General features: G+C 40.7%; 1 protein-coding gene across 6 annotated transcripts in view; it reads right to left on the minus strand.

The window, feature by feature from the left end:
• The window catches only part of LOC137331451 (lisH domain-containing protein ARMC9), a 99,360-nt gene that overhangs the window by 18,216 nt on the left and 62,093 nt on the right, over positions 1–19,051 (minus strand). For 4 of the 6 annotated variants that reach the window (XM_067995249.1, XM_067995246.1, XM_067995247.1 and 1 more), the window contains 9 exons: positions 18,555–18,645; positions 18,265–18,388; positions 16,601–16,740; positions 12,044–12,120; positions 8,653–8,727; positions 8,470–8,560; positions 8,186–8,241; positions 7,222–7,359; positions 1,532–1,647 (listed from right to left, as the gene is read on the minus strand). In XM_067995249.1, coding sequence (XP_067851350.1) covers positions 1,532–1,647; positions 7,222–7,359; positions 8,186–8,241; positions 8,470–8,560; positions 8,653–8,727; positions 12,044–12,120; positions 16,601–16,740; positions 18,265–18,388; positions 18,555–18,645 — 908 coding nt within the window. The remainder of the gene's footprint in view (positions 1–1,531; positions 1,648–7,221; positions 7,360–8,185; positions 8,242–8,469; positions 8,561–8,652; positions 8,728–12,043; positions 12,121–16,600; positions 16,741–18,264; positions 18,389–18,554; positions 18,646–19,051) is intronic. The other 2 variants (XM_067995250.1, XM_067995248.1) reach the window with 1 other exon arrangement.

The following is a 19,051-nucleotide window of genomic DNA, read 5'->3' on the forward strand; positions in this document are numbered from 1 at the left end:
TTCTATTTCTTTCCTTCAGGAATGAATGCTTCATCATTAATTGTTTCAGCCATGGTTTGGAATTATATAATTTTATCATTTGTCACTCACTGTAAATAAAAGGATGATGCTTCAATGAAACAGCATCTTGCATTTATATAGTGCCTTTAACATAGTAACACGTCCCAAGGCGATTCACAGGAGTGATTATCAAACAAAATTTCACACTGAGCCACACAAGGAGGTATTAGGACAGGTGACCAAAAACTTCGTCGAAGTGTTGGCTTTAAGGAGTGTCTTAAAGGAGGAGAGAGAGGTAGAGAGGCAGAGAGGTTTAGGGAGGGAGTTCCACAACCTAGGGCCTAGGCAGCTGAAGGCACAGCTGCCAATGGTGGAGCGATGAAAATCGGGGATGCGCAAGAGGCAAGAATTGGAGGAGCGCGGAGTTCTCGGAGGGTTGTATGGGTGGAGGGGGTTACAGAGATAGGGAAGGATGAGGCCATGGAAATATTTGAAAATAAGGATGAAAATTTTAAAATCGAGACATTCCCGGACTGGGAGCCAACGTAGGTCAGTGAGCACAGTGGTGATGGGTGAACGGGACTTGGTGCGAGTTAGGATACGGGCAGCAGAGTTTTGGATGAGCTCAAATTTATGGAGGGTGGAAGTTGGGAAGCCAGCCAGGAGACCATTGGAATAGTCCAGTCTGGAGGAACAAAGGCCTGGATGAGGGTGTAAGCAGCAGATGAGCCGAGGCAGTGGTGGAAATGGGCAATGTAATGGAGGTGGAAGTAGGCGGTTTTGGTGATGGAGTGGATATGTGGTCAGCAGCTCATCTCAGGGTCAAATAGGAAACAGAGGTCGCGAACGGTCTGGTTCAGCCTCAGACAGTGGCCAGGGAGAGGGATGGAGTCGGTGACTAGGGAACAGAGTTTGTGGTGGGGACCAAAGACGATGGCTTCGGTTTTCTCAATATTTAGTTGGAGGGAATTTTTCCCCATCCAATGAGAGACAGTGGAGGGGTCAAGGGAGGTGGTTGTGAGGTAGAGCTGGGTGTCGTCAGCGTACACGTGGAATCTGACGTCGTGTTTTCAGATGACGTCGCCGAGCGGCAGCATGTAGATGAGAAATAGGAGGGGTCCAAGGATAGATTCTTGGGGGACTCCAGTGGCAACAGTGCGGGAGCGGGAAGAGAATCTATTGCAGGTATACAATTATTTATTCTGTACCTGATATGACTACAGCTTTTCAGTTCACATAAACAATAAGTAACAATGTGCACTGAGTGTGGTGTTTCACTTCTTATTACAGTATGGCACCATCCCAAGAATCTAAAAACCCAAATTGGTAAGTATTGAGAACAATAAAGTAGCTGCAATTAGGTTCCATTCTAAATTAAAACTGTCAATGCAGAATAATTTACATTATAAATCATGAATTATAAAGCTGTGAATGTATAATTTGCTACCAAATAATCTAGTCTGTAAAGAAAAAAGGTATTAGCTCTTTTAGAACTTGCTTTGCTAAATTCAGTGTTTTTCAGATTACTCACGCTATATATCCCACTCTGTGCATGCTAGGTGTAACTGGTCGCCGGAGAGGTTCATCAACACTTTCATTTAAAAGTGGCATTGGCTTTTTCCTGGCCTTCATTGTGTTTGTCATTATCTGTCAAATGATGTAAAACCCACTGTAAAAAGGTCTGAAAGTGCACATTTTTCACATCATTCAACTATGACGATTGGCAAGGCTCGTGGCATTTGTTTGGAAGGGCACACGCATATAGTTTCTCACAGTTCTCAACTACTGACAAGAAGCCAGCAGGACTTCTTCATTTACCAGGTCAATGAAAGCCCATTCAATGATTTGTACATTTAGAAGATGGTATTTATTACACCAAAAAATTTTATTCAACTGCGACACAATTTTCTCAACAGGACCCTTGTATTCCGGCCGATATGTAATACATTTCGGATTCAAATTCATAAAAGGCTCTGGACATGGTACATTTCTAAATTAATGTTAATACTAGCTGTTAGTATTAATCAGCTGAAATAACTTTTACAACATAAAATACAATTGCACACCAAAAAATTTACAGTCTCGATGCTGTGGCAGGGATGCAATCTTGGCAAAAAGGTGCAGAAGAGCTTTCTATTGTTTTGCTACTAAATTATATTCTCTTACAGCTAAATATATTTGTACATTGGAATCCACTTGGTGAGGCCTACATCACATTTTTCTTATCTACACAACCTAAGAATATGACTATTAGAATCCTGGTACTTCAGTTTTTGCATTGAGTGTTCAATGGACAACTGTAGAACTTAGATGAAATATCCAGCCTGATTAACATATTCAGACCGTTTCTTCTACTAAGTTTAATATAATTAATTATTACTTTACTAATTTAATTTAGTGTTTTTGATTCTGTGGGGTACCCTGCTGTACAATATTTATGATTAAAGTCAGTTAACAAGCTCTTCTCATAGCTCAGTGAGCAAATGTACTGGTGGTGTGGCGCTGAGCCATACAGACTGGGAAGCTCCAAGATATAATCTCTGGTTATTGCTAAGTCAATCAATTTCAACTGGGGTGGCGGTAGTACTACAATTGGCCTCAACATCCCCAGGCTGGGAGGGGGGAGCCATCCAAGGTCCCCACTGCTGATCACTTGTTTTTAAAAAAATTGTTCTTGAGATTGTGGGTGATGATGACAGGCTGCATTTATTGCCCATCCTAAGCTGTCCAGGGAAAGTGGTAATGGGCCTGTCTTCAACTGCTGCAGTCTTTATGATAGCCACCATACACATCGGAGTTACTCACAATCCAACAAAGAGGGTGATCAGTTACAAAGTTGGTATTGAGTAATGACTTTGCCCTGATCCACGACCCTAAACAGCGCAGCACCTTCTATTCAGCGAGATGGAGTCAAGACTACACTCCTGGCATCTGCTGGGTCACATCAATCAACAGTCACCCACAACAAGCATCATGCATTGTTCTTGACAACCTCCCACACAGTCAACACTGACCATTATTTATCTATGCAGGCCTGTGGCTACAATTGGACTTTGTTTAGAGAGACTGTTCAACAAATAACTGTGACCATCCCATGGCATAATATCCCAAATGAGGAAGCTTATAAACTTTTTTGTGGCACCGTCTACAAAGCTGCAAAATCCACATTTCCTCATGGCTTTTGCTTCTTGTACAAGTCACGCCTGGTCAAAGAGAGCACTGCAATATTGAAACTGTACAAGGAATCTGGTGACCCAGATATTGCAGACCACCTGTTTGAATCACTTGATGCTGCTCAACAAGCCCATTGGGAAGAGTCACAGATGGACTTTACTCGCTCGAGACAGAAAAGCTGAAGCCTCATCCATCACCTAGGTGCTGCTCAACGTCTACCAGCATAGATCTGATCATGTGTGTCAGCCAGTACCATTGTCAGTCACCATGCTAAAAGTGGCAAGAGCCCCCCCCACAACAAAGTCTTTGAACGCAAAGTACACGATGAACAGCGCCATCAGAACTCGACTCTATGCTGCGTGATATGAGACCTGGTACTGCAGCCAGTTATGACAACATACACCCTGCACATTTGAAGAAGCTTGGTCCACTCCTGTTGTTCTAGAAGGCCAAATTCCAGCAGCATAGCACCAAGCAAAGATCACTGGCTTATTCAAGCCAGGCAAGAACCCCAGTCAGTAGTGAGCTGCCAACCAAACTCCCCCGAGTGTTTGCTATAAGATGCTCGAGCAACTGGTCCCTCAGTGTATAACTTCAGTAGTCGACGCTGCGCTCAGCCCAGATCAAGCTGGTTTTCATTGTGGCCGCGATATTTATGACAAAATATTAACCACCCTCATTGAAAATGGCTTTCAGAAAAACCTTAAGATTGGTGTTGTGTACCTTGATCTAATAGCAGCCTATGACACCATCTAGCATACTAGTCTTCTGATGAAAATATTGAGAGTCCTGCCATATTGGGCCACCTGCTTGGTTGAACTGCTGCTACAGGAATGACATTTCAGAGTACATATGGCCGACCGCACCAGTTCATGGAGATCCTAATTCAGTGACCTCCCACAGGGATCAGTTCTAGCACCGCTCCTTATTAATCTGTACATAAATGACCAGATCGCGTAAATTCATCTATGCTGATGATAATGCATTTCCTGCTCAAGCTAGTGACTTTTCCACGCTGGAAACCATATTAATTATGAAACTCATGGCAGAGTACGTCTGAAATGGCGTCTTCAACCAAGTACTACAAAGACTCGGCTCCATCGTCTTTCACCTGCAAAATGCTAGTGCCACTCGTGAACTTAGTACCATCTTATACGGTCAACTCCTCAAACACGATGCTCATCCAGTCGACTTAGGTGTCACACTTGACCAGTCACTAACCTACAAAACCCATCTACTGAAAATTGCTGAGAAAGTCAAAACCCAAAATAACTTAATCTCCAAACTTTCCGGCTCTACTAGGGAGTACCTGCTCTTGCACTTTGCTACTCAGTTGCAGAATATTGTGCTCTTGTCTGGGCTTGCTCACCGCACACTATGCTGGAGGATACTTAACTGCACGCTACTATGCATCTTGTGTCAGGTACATTGCGTCCTACTCCCCTCCCGTGGTTACCATTCCTCTGCGACATAGCTCCTCCACATCTTTGTCGTTCAGATGCAGTAGCAAAATTAGTGAATAGACTTAGTAATAAAATCATGTTGCTAATTCTATCTGCCAACAGCACGGCAATCTCAAAGACACCCAATGTGATCAACCTTTCCCAACTGCTTTAATTTTTCCTTACCAACTCACTGGCATCATGAGTGGACAGTAGATGCTGCTATAAATCACCACATCATCACCGACCCTACAGTCAACCAGGATTCAACTGGTCATGTCATAGTTAGACACTTCTCAACTGTTTTCGACATGACAAATGTGCTTGTGGACAAATACAAACCGCGTCCCACATCGTTGAATCATGCCCTCTAACCAAACTGGTGGTCTACGTGCTTTGCATGCTGTCGATGACAATGTTCTAAGATGGTTGGAATCATATGCCGAGTCTGCATAGGCTAAATAAATGAAGACCACCACCACCCCCCACCCTCCCAAGATCTTGATTGTGGGGGATTTGGCGATTGTGGAGCTGCTGAAGGTTAGGAAGAGATGGCTGGGCTTGTCTTGTTCGAGATGGCGTGAATAATACTTGTCACTTGTCAGCTTAAGCCTGGATGTTGTCCAAGTGCTGCTACAGGCTGGCATGGACTGCTTCATTATCAGAAGTGCTGTGAATGCACAGTGTACACTGTAGAACTGTAAGCAAACAGTCCACTCCTAACCTCATGACAAAATGAAAGTCACCGATGAAGCAGTTGAAGATGGTGACTGAAGACATTGCCCGAGAATCTCCTGCAGCAATGTCCAATAGCTGTAATGATTGGCCTCTGACAACCACAACCATTTTCCTTTGCATCAGGTATGACTCCAGCCACTGGAGGATTTTATCCTTGATCCTCATTGACCTCTTTTGCTAAGGCTCCTTGGTGCAATATTCAGTTGAATGCTGCCTTGATGTCAAGGGCAATTAATCTCATCTCTCCTCTGGCACTCAGTCTTGCGTACAGATCTGCATCAAGGCTGTGAAGAAGTCTGGACCAGAATGTTTCTGGTGAAACCCAAAATGAGCATCTGTTACTGGTGAGTAGGTGTCACTTGATGGTACTGGTGATGACTTCTTCCATCACTTTACTGATGATTAGGAGGAGGTTGATAGTGATAATTGACTCCTTTTTTGTGGATAGGACATAACCTGGGTAATCTTCTACATTGTCAGCTACTGGAACAGCTTGGCTAAGGAAGCGGCAAGTTCTATTGTGCAAGTCTTCACTACAGCTGGAATGTTATCAGGGCCCATAGCTTTTGCTGTATCCAGTGCACTCGATATCCAGTGCCAACTCAATGTCACGTGGAGTGAACCAAATTGGCTGAACACTGGCATCTATATAGTGGAGATCTCAGGAGGCAGTTAAGTAGGATTGTCCACTCAGCACGTTTGGCTGAAGATGCTTGGAAACACTTGTCTCTTGCTCTCATGTGCTGGACTCTTAGCTGTGAGAGCACTTAGCTGTGTCCATAGCTTTCCACTTTTGGTGTTTAGCATGCAGGTAGCCATGTATAGTAGAGTCACTAGGTCGGTGCCTCATTCTTGGGCATGCTTGGTGGTGCTCCTGACAGACCCTTCTAAAACCTCTACTGAACCAGGAGTGCTCTTCCGCTTGATGCTGATCCAAAGCTCAGTAGTTAAGAGTGGAATTTGTAATGAGGGGATACTCAATCTTTACACCATAGGATTTTTTTTAAGCAAACTTAAATGTTGGGTATGTTTTTTTTTAAAATTAAATTACATTTTAAATCATGCTTTTCAACTTTTCTTGTCATTGTGCAGCAGGCACATTAAATGTAATAGATGCCAAGATGTAGGTGAAGGGTAGTAAAGATAAAGGTAAATACCTGTAACTGATATTGGAACATTATTATATAAAGCCAAGAGGGCAGGAAGCAAAGAAACCACAATATAATATAAACAAGGCAATAAATACAAATCATCAATAATGTCACATTCTAACCATATTAATTAACATGCAATATCAAAGATAGACTGCCCAGAGAAGAGAAAAAGAGAAGAGTAATTGCTCCACTGTATCAAGGACCGCATCAGGCAAGATCCTTTGCCACAGCCAAGGGTCGTATATACCCCAGGAAACCTACTTAAGTGGAACTCTGACTCCACATAGCCTAAGCTGTGCTGTCATTCCCTCTCAGATGCTACAAAATAGGTCCAGTCTGGTGAAAACTTGACCACATACCATTCCAAACCAATATGCTCCTTAAAACATGTTATATGTGATAAAGCGAAGGTGGATCCTTGAATTTCCACTGTAATTTTATTAAGTGTTGCACTATTGATGATGTAGTGGAGGTTATACAGTAAATAAGATTGGGTCAGAAAGTAGACACACAGCTTGATAGCACAATGAGTCCCATGGCCCTCAAACAAAATCAGCTATTTTATGGAAATGCTCTACCAGCCAGCAAATCTGAATGCCAGCCTTGTGCTTGAATAGCCCATCTTTGCCACACAGCTAATACTTGCAATGGACTTCAAGGGAAAATAACCTATACCCTAGATATTTCACAATAATCTTCAGCATTCAACTTACAGTGCTTGCAGATGTCTGATAATGAACACCCACCCCTAGGTACTCAGCTGTCAGTAGTTTTTCTCCTGATAACTCTCCAGGCTGAGGTTTTAATATTTCAGCTTTGTCCAGGTCAGCTTCCATTGCATCCTGGTCATCCTGTTATTGAGATTTTAATAAATTACTAAAGTAGTAAGACTTACAATACATAAATAAACCATGTTACCCACATTTTCTTGATTCTAGATTAATTACACCAGCTGAAAACTGTGCCGCTTATAAGGGATTAAAGCAAAGTAATGTAGTTTAATGAGGCAAGTGCTAAAGTGCCTATATCCCATCATCCTGAACTAATTAATGACCGTAAACAGACAGAAACAAACTCAGATAGCCATATTTGCTCACACAAAAATAGGAAATCCATTGAAAATTTCTTTTGAGGTTAGCATTAAATATGAGGACAAGTTTAAACAGACTATCCAAACTAATTATACTTTCAATTCCATCATTACAAAACATAGCAAAAAAAAACTACTGTACTCCTCAGAGTGAATGGCAGAACTGAGTTAAAAGGTAGTTTTCAAATGATATATAATCGACAAAATTCTGTCTACATTGGTCAAAATGGAATTTACTATGTTGAAGCTAAAATCAGTAACAGGCTTTGTATGTGCTGGTCAGAGTTGCCAATATCTTGAATATAAGCCAACTTTGCTCTAACCGTAGATCTATTGTATAAAAATTGCATTCCAAATGGCAGACAAGAAATTCTAGCCTTCCTTTCCTAGCCCTGTACATCTTGCTAGGTTTAAAATGGAGCAACACTCCTATATAAGCTTTTTGAAAGCTTCCTTCACTCATATACACATTGACAATCAAAAAGGACATCCAGGGCAGTGACAGAATGTATTATATGAGTAACTGTGAAAAAATTAAGTCAACAAAGTTTAACTTTTTACCAATTTTCAGAAAAATCTGTACTTACTTCATCATCATCTTCCTCCTCTTCATCATCAGAATCTGATTCATCAAGCACCTCCTCTGTCAGATGTGCATTTAAAAGTTATAGCCAAAAATAATTTTGAGAAACTGAATTAATTGAATATTCTGCCAATTTACAGATTAATTAGCAGCATTTTACAAGCTGTGTTTAATACAGTAATACACAAAATATATACTATGTAGATATATGCTATTGGTTACCATATTTCGATTACTAAGAGCACTGTGAAAATATTTTCATCTGGATGGCTTCTTCTGTATACTAACCTGAATTAAGCTGCTTTATAATAAACTCAAGCTGTCTGTTCATCTCAGTATTCCCTTCTTTAATAAAGCACCGAAGAATTTCTTCCATGCCCTAGAAGTATGTCAGAAAAGCTGCATGATGAAACTAAATCAAAGAAACTATCAGGAAATAATGATTTCTGCCGCCCCCACCCCCATACTTACCATTGCTTTTGCCTCCTCGCGTATTGAAGGGATGGCAAGAATGCTGTATAAAGCTCCATTAACATATGGCCTTATCTGAAAGAAGCAGCTGGCATTCAGTTAATTCGTATTTGGTAACAAAATATGAAGGGAATTTTGTTGTCTCATAACTAATTGATAATTTAATGGATCTATTAACAAATATTCATATGTTTTATACAGAAAACTAGGAAGCTGACTCTAAGTGATACAAACTGCAGCATTTTCTTGCACATCTCTCACTCGTTCTCTCCCTCATCTCTCGCTGTCAGACACACACACTTTTTTTTCCACCGAGGGTTATTAAAGCATGGAATGCTTTATCACAAGTGGCTATAATACAATATTCAAAATGCAATTAGCTAAATATTTGAAAAGAAAGAATATGAAAGGATACAAAGAAAGAACAAGGAAATTGGTTAGAGTACATAGAGCTAGTACCAGCACAAAAGTGATGGGCTGAAAGGCCACCTTATGTGCTGTAATTTGTGTGATTTTATGATCTTAATCTTGCACACAGAAATCAGAAAAGAAGTGACGATTCCATTCTTTTAAATTGGGGGAAGGCAAATTTTACAGAACTAAGAGGTGATTTGGCAGAAGTGGACTGGACACAACTACTTGAGGAGAAATCAGTGGCAAGCCAGTGGGAGGTACTAAAAAGTAAAATTCTATAGGTACAATGCAGACATGTACCTCAAAGAAAAGGGGTGGCACTGCCAAATTTAGAGCCCTCTGGTAGTCTAGAAGTATACGGGGCAAGATAAAGCAGAAAAAGAAAGCTTATGACTGTCACAGAAGACTAAATACTGCAGAAAGCCTAGAGGAGTATAGAAAGTACAGGGATGACATAAAAAAGGAAATAAGGCAAGCAAAGAGAGGGCATGATAAAATATTAGCTAGTAAGATTAAAGAAAACCCAAAGATGTTTTATCAGTACATTAAGGACAAGAGGATAGCTAAGGAAAAGGTGGGACCTATCAGGGATGATAACAGTAACTTGTGTGTAGAAGCAGAGGATGTGGGTAGGGTTTTAAATTAATATTTTGTCTCTGTATTCACGAAGGAAAGGGATGATCCGGACTTAGTGGTTAAAGAGGAGAGGTGTGAAATATTGAATAAGGTAAACATAACAAGAGAGGAAGTACTAGAGGGACTGGAATTCTTGAAAGTTGATAAGTCACCAGGGCCGGATGGATTGTTTCCTAGGCTACTGAAGGAAGCCAGGGAGGAAATAGCGGAGGCACTGAGGATCATTTTCCAATCCTCACTAGATACAGGGGAGGTACCGGAGGACTGGAAGACTGCAAACGTAGTACCATTGTTTAAACAGAGTCCGAAGGAAAGGCCAAACAATTACAGGCCGGTCAGTTTTACCTCGGTGGTGGGCAAACTATTAAGAATCAATATTGAGAGATAGGATAAACTGTCACTTGGAAAGGCATGGTTTAATCAGGAATAGTCAGCATGGATTTGTTCAGGGAAGGTCATGCCTTACAAATCTGATTGAATTCTTTGAGGAAGTGACAAGGAGGATTGATGAGGGTAGTGCAGTGATGTTGTCTACATGGATTTTAGTAAGGCATTTGACAAGGTCCCACATGGCAGTCTGGTCAGAAAGGTAAAAGCCCACAGGATACTAGGGAAATGTGGTGAATTGGATCCAAAATTGGCTGAGTAACAGGAAACAAAGGGTAAAAGTCGATGGATGTCTTTGCAAATGGAAACCCGTTTCCAGTGGTTTGCCACAGGGCTCAGTGTTGGGTCCCTTGCTGTTTGTGGTATATATTAATGATTTGGACTTGAATGTAGAGGGCATGATTTGCAAATTTGCAGACGATACAAAAATTGGCCGTGTAGTTGATAGTGAAGAGGATAGTTGTAGACTCCAAGAAGATATCAATGGGTTGGTGGAGTGGGCGGAAAAGTGGCAAATGGAGTTCAACCTGGAGAAGTGTGAGGTAATGCACTTAGGGAGGGTAAACAGTAAACAGGAACATATTGAGAGGGGTAGAGGAAGTGAGAGACCTTGGAGTGCATGTGCACAGGTCCCTGAAGGTGGCTGTACAGGTAGATAAGGTTGTGAAGAAGGCATACGGAATGCTCTCCGTTATTAGCCGAGGTATAGAAGACAAAAGCAAGGATGTAATGATGGAACTGTATAAAACGCTGGTAAGGTCACAGCTGGAGTATTGTGCGCAATTCTGCTCACCACATTACAGGAAGGACGTAATTGCTCTTGAGAGAGTACAGAGAAGATTTACAAGAATGTTGCCAGGGCTTGAAAATTGCAGCTAATGGAGAGATTGGATAGGCTGGGGTTGTTTTCCTTGGAGCAGAGGAGGCTGAGGGGTGACTTGATTGAGGTGTACAAAATTATGAGGGGCCCAGATAGAGTAGACAGGAAGTACCTGTTTCCCATAGTGGAGAGTTCAAGAACTAGAGGACATAGATTTAAGCTGATTGATGGAAAGATTAGAGGGGACATGAGGAAAAAAATTTTTACCCAGATGGTGGTGGGTGTATGGAATTTGCTGCCCGAATTGGTGGTAGAGGCAGGGACCCTCAACTCTTTTAAAAAGTACCTGGACCTGCACCTAAAGTGCTGTAAGCTGCAGGGCTACGGACCGGGTGCTGGAAGGTGGGATTAGAACAGGCACCTGGTTGTTCTTTGAGCCGGTGCGGACACGATGGGCCGAATGGCCCCCTTCTGTGCTGTATCTTTTCTATGGTTCTATCATAGGATTACAAGTAATTTTCATCCTACTACATGTCCTTCTTAGGGTAATATTTTACACAATAGAGCTCCAAAAGAGTTAAGGACAGTTTTTTTTAAATTTAAAGAATGATATACATTTAATGGAACAGATCATTTGGTAGTCTCTATCACTTTGATGGAAAAATTTAGACAAGGGGAGTAACAATTATGACTTAATTACTGTATGTTCAATTAAGAAGGAACTTGGAAAAAGGAGAGATATATATAAATAAATTTATACACACACACACACACACACACACACGCACACATTTTAAAAAAAAACATCCATTTCTTGCTGGTTATTCTGAAATTGATAATCTGGCCTCTCCCCAAGGGCAACTGGGGAATTTACAAGGAAACTGCCAATCTACAAAAACGTTCCAAAACAATTAGCCTGTTTAGGCCACTTCTCCACAGGGGATGTGAGCAGTGTTTTTTAAGAGACAAACCAGTTGAACATCACAACTCCAGACTAGCCACGAACAATGCCATGGGAGAACATTGAGCACATTATAACAAATACATTAAAAAAACATAATCTGTCAATTAAATCATTTCCAGAAACAAAGTAAATATAAACAAAGTTTTATCTCATAGACTTAGAGATATTACCTCATTATTTTCATGACCCAAAAGATCAGACAACACTTTCAACACTCGTCTGGTATCTTCTACACATTTCCGTTTACCTGAAAGGCGGTAAAATATTTTTTCTTCAGACTTTAGCTGGTTGAAGTATAGAACCTTATTTATGAAATGTGAATATAGCATAAATAGGTCTGTTTGATTATTAAGATAGTGAGTGGGTTATCTGAATCATGCCTCCAATGTGTTGCTATAAACAACATCGCCAGGGCCACATCTAGATTCAGATACACTTCCTCTCATTTATTTCAATGAGAAGCAGAAATAATGCTAACTAATCAAAGGATTAAAATAATTTTGGATACCTTTAAAACCAGTGGTGGTTTTTATCCAATTTGGTGGCATTCTAACACAGAATTCCCAAATGAACCTAAATTGCTAGAATTATCCCTGTAATCGTCCTAGATTGTAGACCTTTACAGATTGTCCCAAATGGAAGCTGACCATATTAAAAATGGATACTTAGAAACAAAGAGCTGAATTTTATTATCAATATACATCAGCCCCACTGTCCAAGTCTATTTTAACAACTGTTCAATACTGTCACATTGAAAAATTAATATTAATGACTTCATGGCTCCAGAATGAACAAGGTGCCCTCTTTAGAATTGGAACTCCTCTCCTCATTGACAATAAGCTGTGAACAGAAACGCAAACTGATAGCCAACGTGAAGATTCTCTGTCCGCCTTCTCCAGCGCCTTTTGGTCTGATTGCCTCAAGCTAAAGTTCAGGAGAAATAGCTGAGCAAAGTTGTGAAGCTCCTTCCCATCTCGCAGCACCAATGCACAAGTACGTCTGCAAGTAGTCTCACAGGAGTTAGTTCAATCTAATCTTAAGGTAAAACTCCAGAGGCTATCTGGGTCTGATTGACCAAGTTCCCAGAGCATCTATTTTAACAGAGAGTGTAACACCGAAGAGATTTGGTATCTTGAAGACCAAGCAATTTATCTAGGCTTCTATAGACTGTTTAGATAAACTTACTGTACACGGGAGTCTTGTAGTATTAGGGAGCATTCAGGTCAATTTGGATCCCCATCCCCCCAAAAATTTCAATGTATCCCATATTGTGCAAAGCATTAATTTGGGCATCAGTAATAAAACAAACTTGAATGAGATGGATTCAGTAATTGCATCAATTAAATATGCAATTAAAACCAAGATTAACTGAGATTAAAAAATTTTAACTGCAAGATTAATTGCGATTTTTTTAGAATTTCTAATTTGTTAGACTTAATAATAGAATTGTGAATGAGAAATCATTAGTTATAAACTTTTTTCAAATTCCAAACTTAGTAGTAGCTAGCTCAAGAGCAACATTGAAAGTCCTGAAAACGAACTGCTTGCCAACCCTCTTGACCTAGGAGTCAATACAGTTCTCTGGGTATTGCCGACAGAATTCACCCTGTAAGCCATCTCCTGGCAGGTATTTTGGACCATTCTTTTCTGGGGAGGGTGCTCTTGAATGCTAAAGACGATGACCCTCTTTGTGGCTGTCTGAGAAAAGTCAGCAGATCTCCTGCATGCCATTCCTGCCCAAATTGCACCTCACTTGCAAAGCAATGGAGTTGTTAGGATCGGAGCTGATGCTTAAAATTTCCCCATCTGCTGACTTCCTGATCTCAGCCATGCCTCTGTTAGAATTACTCAACAGAGGCCACACTCTTCTTCACATGCAATGGGGCTAAACTGAGGTAAGAGTTATCCGATCACTCTACTATTTCTTCTAGCACTTGGTTTCAGAGAGGCATTAATTCTAAAAGGGGTACAGGAATGGAGAGATCTTTCAGGAGCGAGATTAGAAAATATTTCTACACACAAAGGCTGGTAGAAGTTTGGAACTCTCTTCCGCAAACGGCAATTGATACTAGCTCAATTGCTAAATTTAAATCTGAGATAGATAGCTTTTTGGCAACCAAAGGTATTAAGGGATATGGGCCAAAGGCAGGTATATGGAGTTAGATCACAGATCAGCCATGATCTTATCAAATGGCGGAGCAGGCACGAGGGGCTGAATGGCCTACTCCTGTTCCTATGTTCCTATGTATATGTACACAAATCATTGAAGGTGGCAGGGCAGGTTGAGAAAGTGGTTGAAAAAGTATACAAGATCCTGGGTTTTATAAATAGAGGCAACGAGTACAAAAGCAAGGACGTCATGATGAATCTTTATAAAACACTGGTTCGGCCACAACTAGAGTATTGTGTCCAATTCTGGGCACCGCACTTTAGGAAGGATGTGAAGGCCCTAGAAAGGGTGCAGAAGAGATTTACTAGAATGATTCCAGGAATGAGGGACTTTAGTTACATGGACAGACTGGAGAAGCTGGGGTTATTTTCCTTGGAACAGAGAAGATTGAGAGGAGATTTGATAGAAGTATTCAAAATCATGAAGGGTCTAGACGGAGTAGATAGAGAGAAACTGCTCCCATTGGCAGAAGGGTCAAGGACCAGAGGACATAGATTCAAGGTGACTGGCAGAAGAACCAAAGGAAAGACTTTTTTACACAGCGAGGTTAGGGTCTGGAATGCACTGCCAGAGGGTGTGGTTGAGGCAGGTTCAACCAGGGCCTTCAAAAGGGAACTGGATAAATACTTGAAAGGAAAAAAATTGCAGGGCTACATTGATAGGGCGGGGGAGTGGAACTAGCTGGATTGCTCTTGCATAGAGCCAGCACGGACTCGATGAGCCGAATGGCCTCCTTCTGTGCTGTAACCTTTTTATGATTCTATCAGTGGAAACCGAGGAGTGGGTTGGCCAACTTTTCAGGCATAAATGAATTGTTGCGTAAGAAACCAGAAGGGTAAAAAATAACCTTAAAAAGTGAGATGCTCTCAAACCCTGATTTGCGCTGAGTTATTTAATCTGTCAGGCTGGGGGCTTTGGAGTTCACCTCAATATTCTTTAGCCAGAGATCGGAAAATAAAACAATAACAGTCGCAGTCCTGGCTTCTGGACATTATCCAATGAGACTTACTGAAATTACTAAGTGGTGGTGCCAGGAAAGCATGGGGTCAGTTAGGCTGTGATGGCTCCTATGCTCAAATGGCTCATCAATTTTCACAGTCTGGGCTCATAAATGAAAAATAGCTGCTTGGGCAAGATATCAAAGGGTTGCCAGCCTCCAGGCCTCAGGAGTTAGGAAAGAAAATCAAAGGAAAATGAGGAGCAGAGGAAAAAGACAAATGAGACAACCTCATCTTTAATACAAATAAATAAATGCATTCACATGTATAGTTCCCAGCATTTCCATTTTGGAAAGAAACTCAAGGTTTGATGAAGAGATGGTGTTACAAATTTTAGATCTGCACTAGATATTCACTCAGGTTCATCAATTGGTCTCTGCCCTAAGTGAACTCTGTGCTCTTATGATCAGGAGTTTATCTTTACTGCCTAATATCTAGTCATGTGAAAAAGGAGGGGGGGGTCATTACAATGTTATGTTATGTTGTTATATGAACTGAATACTGTAAACTTGCATGTGACCCCATGTGCTGATGAACTTTTCAGTGAGATTAGGCCAATTCTAAACCGACAGAAATGTGAATAATGTAACATTTACAGTGAATTCTACCCTATTTCATAACACCCCACATAACATGGAAAATAACAAAAGGAAGAAACAAAGCATGCCACACTGTTCCCATTAGCAGTCTAAATGCACTTTTTTATCCAGTAATTTCTCTGAAACTGGTCAGCACTCAGCTTAAAGTGAGAGCCCTCACTGTCTGTGACTGACTTCCTTACCAGATCTTGCAAACTGTTCCCTGTGCATTTGGGTCCTTTTTTAGTTGAACGGGAAGTTAAAAGTTTGACCTGTGACCCTACATAGCTTTCCATAGCCAGGATTTGGCCAATTGAGCTGCCAATCAAATCAGCCACTGCCCTCCTAGGTGTGAGTTTGCCCCAAAGCACTCCCTTCTGAGCTCACAAGAATGAAGCCACATCAGCCCATCACTCAATCTCTTCTCGGATAGTTGATGAATCTCAGAGTTTCAAAGTGATGTGGTAAGTAAAAAATACCATCCTGGATTGACGCTTTGACTGGGTCTAATCCCTTACGTGCTGAATCCTAATCCGCATCCCCAGCATCTGTACGTTGTGGACTTAACCTCTGTTCAGCTGAATTTAGCTTAATTGCTGTGTCTTAATGCAAATTACTCAAAAGTCCTCCTAGGTTAAAATCAGAAATTCTGAAACACAACAAACTGTATTTTGGATATTTGGATAAAACTTGGATCTGATAAAGCATTTTGAAAGTTGCAAGCAAGGATGGCATGTGCTGTGATAGAAATCTACTGTTTCTAGTGTTCCAGGATGATTCAGAAATTAAGCATTTTCACCTACAAAAGAAGATTTCCACTGTGTACCAGATGTGGCAAAACCATGAACATGTTCTTTATAAATGTGTTTGTGATTTGGCTACACCTGGTGCACAGAGAAAATCTTCCCCTTATATCTTGCAATTCTTCATTCTGCAATGACAGAAAAAGTTCCCTGCCTGGCCTGTGATGTTATACTGCACCTTGGGTCCGAAGACAGAGGTTCATGAAAAGTGCAACAGAGTATTCCAAAGTGTAATCCGACAAGGAATCAGAGTCCTCCAGTACGTTCATCAGCCAGAAAATAATGTCATCTCTAACCATAGCTGACTGTAGTGCTCGTCTGAAAAGGAAGCAAACAGCATTTTTTATAGCAATATCACAAGAGTTTACAGGAACATTCCAGTTGCAGAATACATTTTTTTATTACTGATGCCAGGAATTGACAAATACTAAGTAACAATTATTCTTTTTGCGCTTTTGCTCTGTTTAAAGCAAGTATCAGAACTGTAGCCTGGCTATTTAGCTGTGTTAACTTCAAACTCTTTGCTGACATGGATAACACTTTTGACTTGTGAAACTTGCAGAAATTGAACTGTCTGTTGAAACGCAATAAAGGAACTTTATGACAGCTGACAATAACTTTCACAAAATAATGACAGTGTAAATAAAGGTTCTGTTTGGTGAAATAAAGTAGAAACAATAGGAATTGTGAGTAACAAACCCAGATACTGATTTAATTACATTTTCTTGTTTTAAAAAAAAAATCTGGCAGCACTAACTCCTTGACAAACAATTATCTAGGGTCCCAAGGAGACAACGATCGTGCATTTTTTCATTCCGTTTTTATTTATTCCCATGTCCCTTTCTTTAGGTTCTCCAAACCATTCCTCAGCCAACAATGTCACCTGCCTCTATCAGGGCCGTTTTATAACTATCTGCTAGAAGGAGTAACAGAAACTTTTGTTGATTCACCTTCAAATTTGTCCTCCCTGCAGAGATCTAGCTTGCCTCTGCTCAGCACCTGCCCCAATGGGCTTGAGAGACTAGGAACTTGCAGGTGTAATGCTGCACCTTGCTTTCACAGTATCTGGAGCTCTGTGCAGAGAGTACTACTATAAGAACATGCAGTGCTGAGTCACCACACTTCATTATACGAAACAACACTTTCAAATTAAACACGGCTTATGTCAGAAAATACCACAATCAATCCAACTAGGATAAATAGACCTGTTCTGCTTTCTGTTTTGAGGCAACCTGTTTAATCCATGAACCAAATCAGTATGATACTCCAAAAGCAAAGGCAGCCCTCTACGACTGTGGTGATTTTCCATCCCATTGTCCTTCTCAACCTCTCTGCAGCCTTTGACACGGTCAACCACACCATGCTCCTCCAACGCCTCACCTCTCATGTAGTTCCATTCTTATTACCTCTCCAATCATAGCCACAGCATCTCCAGCAAAGGCTTCTCTTCCCATCCCAGCACCATTACCTCTGGAGTCTCCCAAGGATCTATCCTTGGTCCCTTCCTCTTTCACATCTATATGCTACCCCTTGGCAACATCATCCAAAGACATGGGGTCAGCTTCCACGTGTATGCATCCCCCTTCCTTCACCTCACCACTGGCAGCTGTACCTTCAGCCATCTAGGCCTCGTGCTCTGGAATTCCCTCATGAAACCTATTCGCCTCTTCACCTTTCTCTCCTTTAAGACCTTCCTTAAAACCCACCTCTTTGACCAAGTTATTGGTCACCCCCCTCCTAAAATCTCTTTTTTTTGGTTCAGGATCCACTTTCTGCCTCTGTGAAGCATCCTGATATATTATTCTACCTTAAAGTCACAATATAAATGCAAATTATTATCACCTGAGACTAAGTTTCTGTAGAGCCCCTAACACATTTTCTCTAGTTATGGAATCCTCCTCCTCAGTCTCTAGTGTTTCTTCAAGTATCTTCAATAATATCGTGCTCTGTGCCAAATACGTTCGGCCTGATTCACATAACAGGAGACAAAAAAAAACTGTTGGATCATGTCAAAAGAGATTATTAATAAATTAGTTTTACTGTAGATATGGAGTAACTACATAAGCTAAAAAATAAGACTTTTCAAAATTCAGATAAATATTAACTGAGACAGTACAAATAAAAAAACTTACCATGTGACAGCGACGCAAACCCATTAATTAGTCGTGCTGTATACTGTCGAACAATCTCACTCTTTGAATGTAACAAATTAATTAGGCTCCTCTGCAACAAGGAAAAAGCTTTTATTGAATCTTTTACTTGGTATACTTAGAGTTAGCTTGAAACAATATATTGTGACAAAATATTGGCTTGAAAATCAAATTAATTTTAAAACTGAAAAGTTTACTCTTTCCCTAGCAGAGTATTTCATTAAATGTGCAGTCACATTTGGACAGATAGCCTGTTTTGTTTACTGACACAAGTAAGTTCTACACCAAGTTTTTATATTGGGGGAACTACAATTTAGTCATCATAATGTAGAATACAAACTGTAACTCCATGAGTCAGTGGATCAATGCACCACATAGTATGGTTTTGTGTCATAAAGACTACAAAGATTCCAGATTCAGTTCCTAGCGTGTGCCAAGTTAGCCAAGAGGAAGAAAAGTGCAGAATGGAAAAATACACT

The sequence above is a fragment of the Heptranchias perlo genome, chromosome 13 (genome assembly GCF_035084215.1).
Source record: "Heptranchias perlo isolate sHepPer1 chromosome 13, sHepPer1.hap1, whole genome shotgun sequence".
Taxonomy (NCBI): Eukaryota; Metazoa; Chordata; class Chondrichthyes; order Hexanchiformes; family Hexanchidae; genus Heptranchias; species Heptranchias perlo.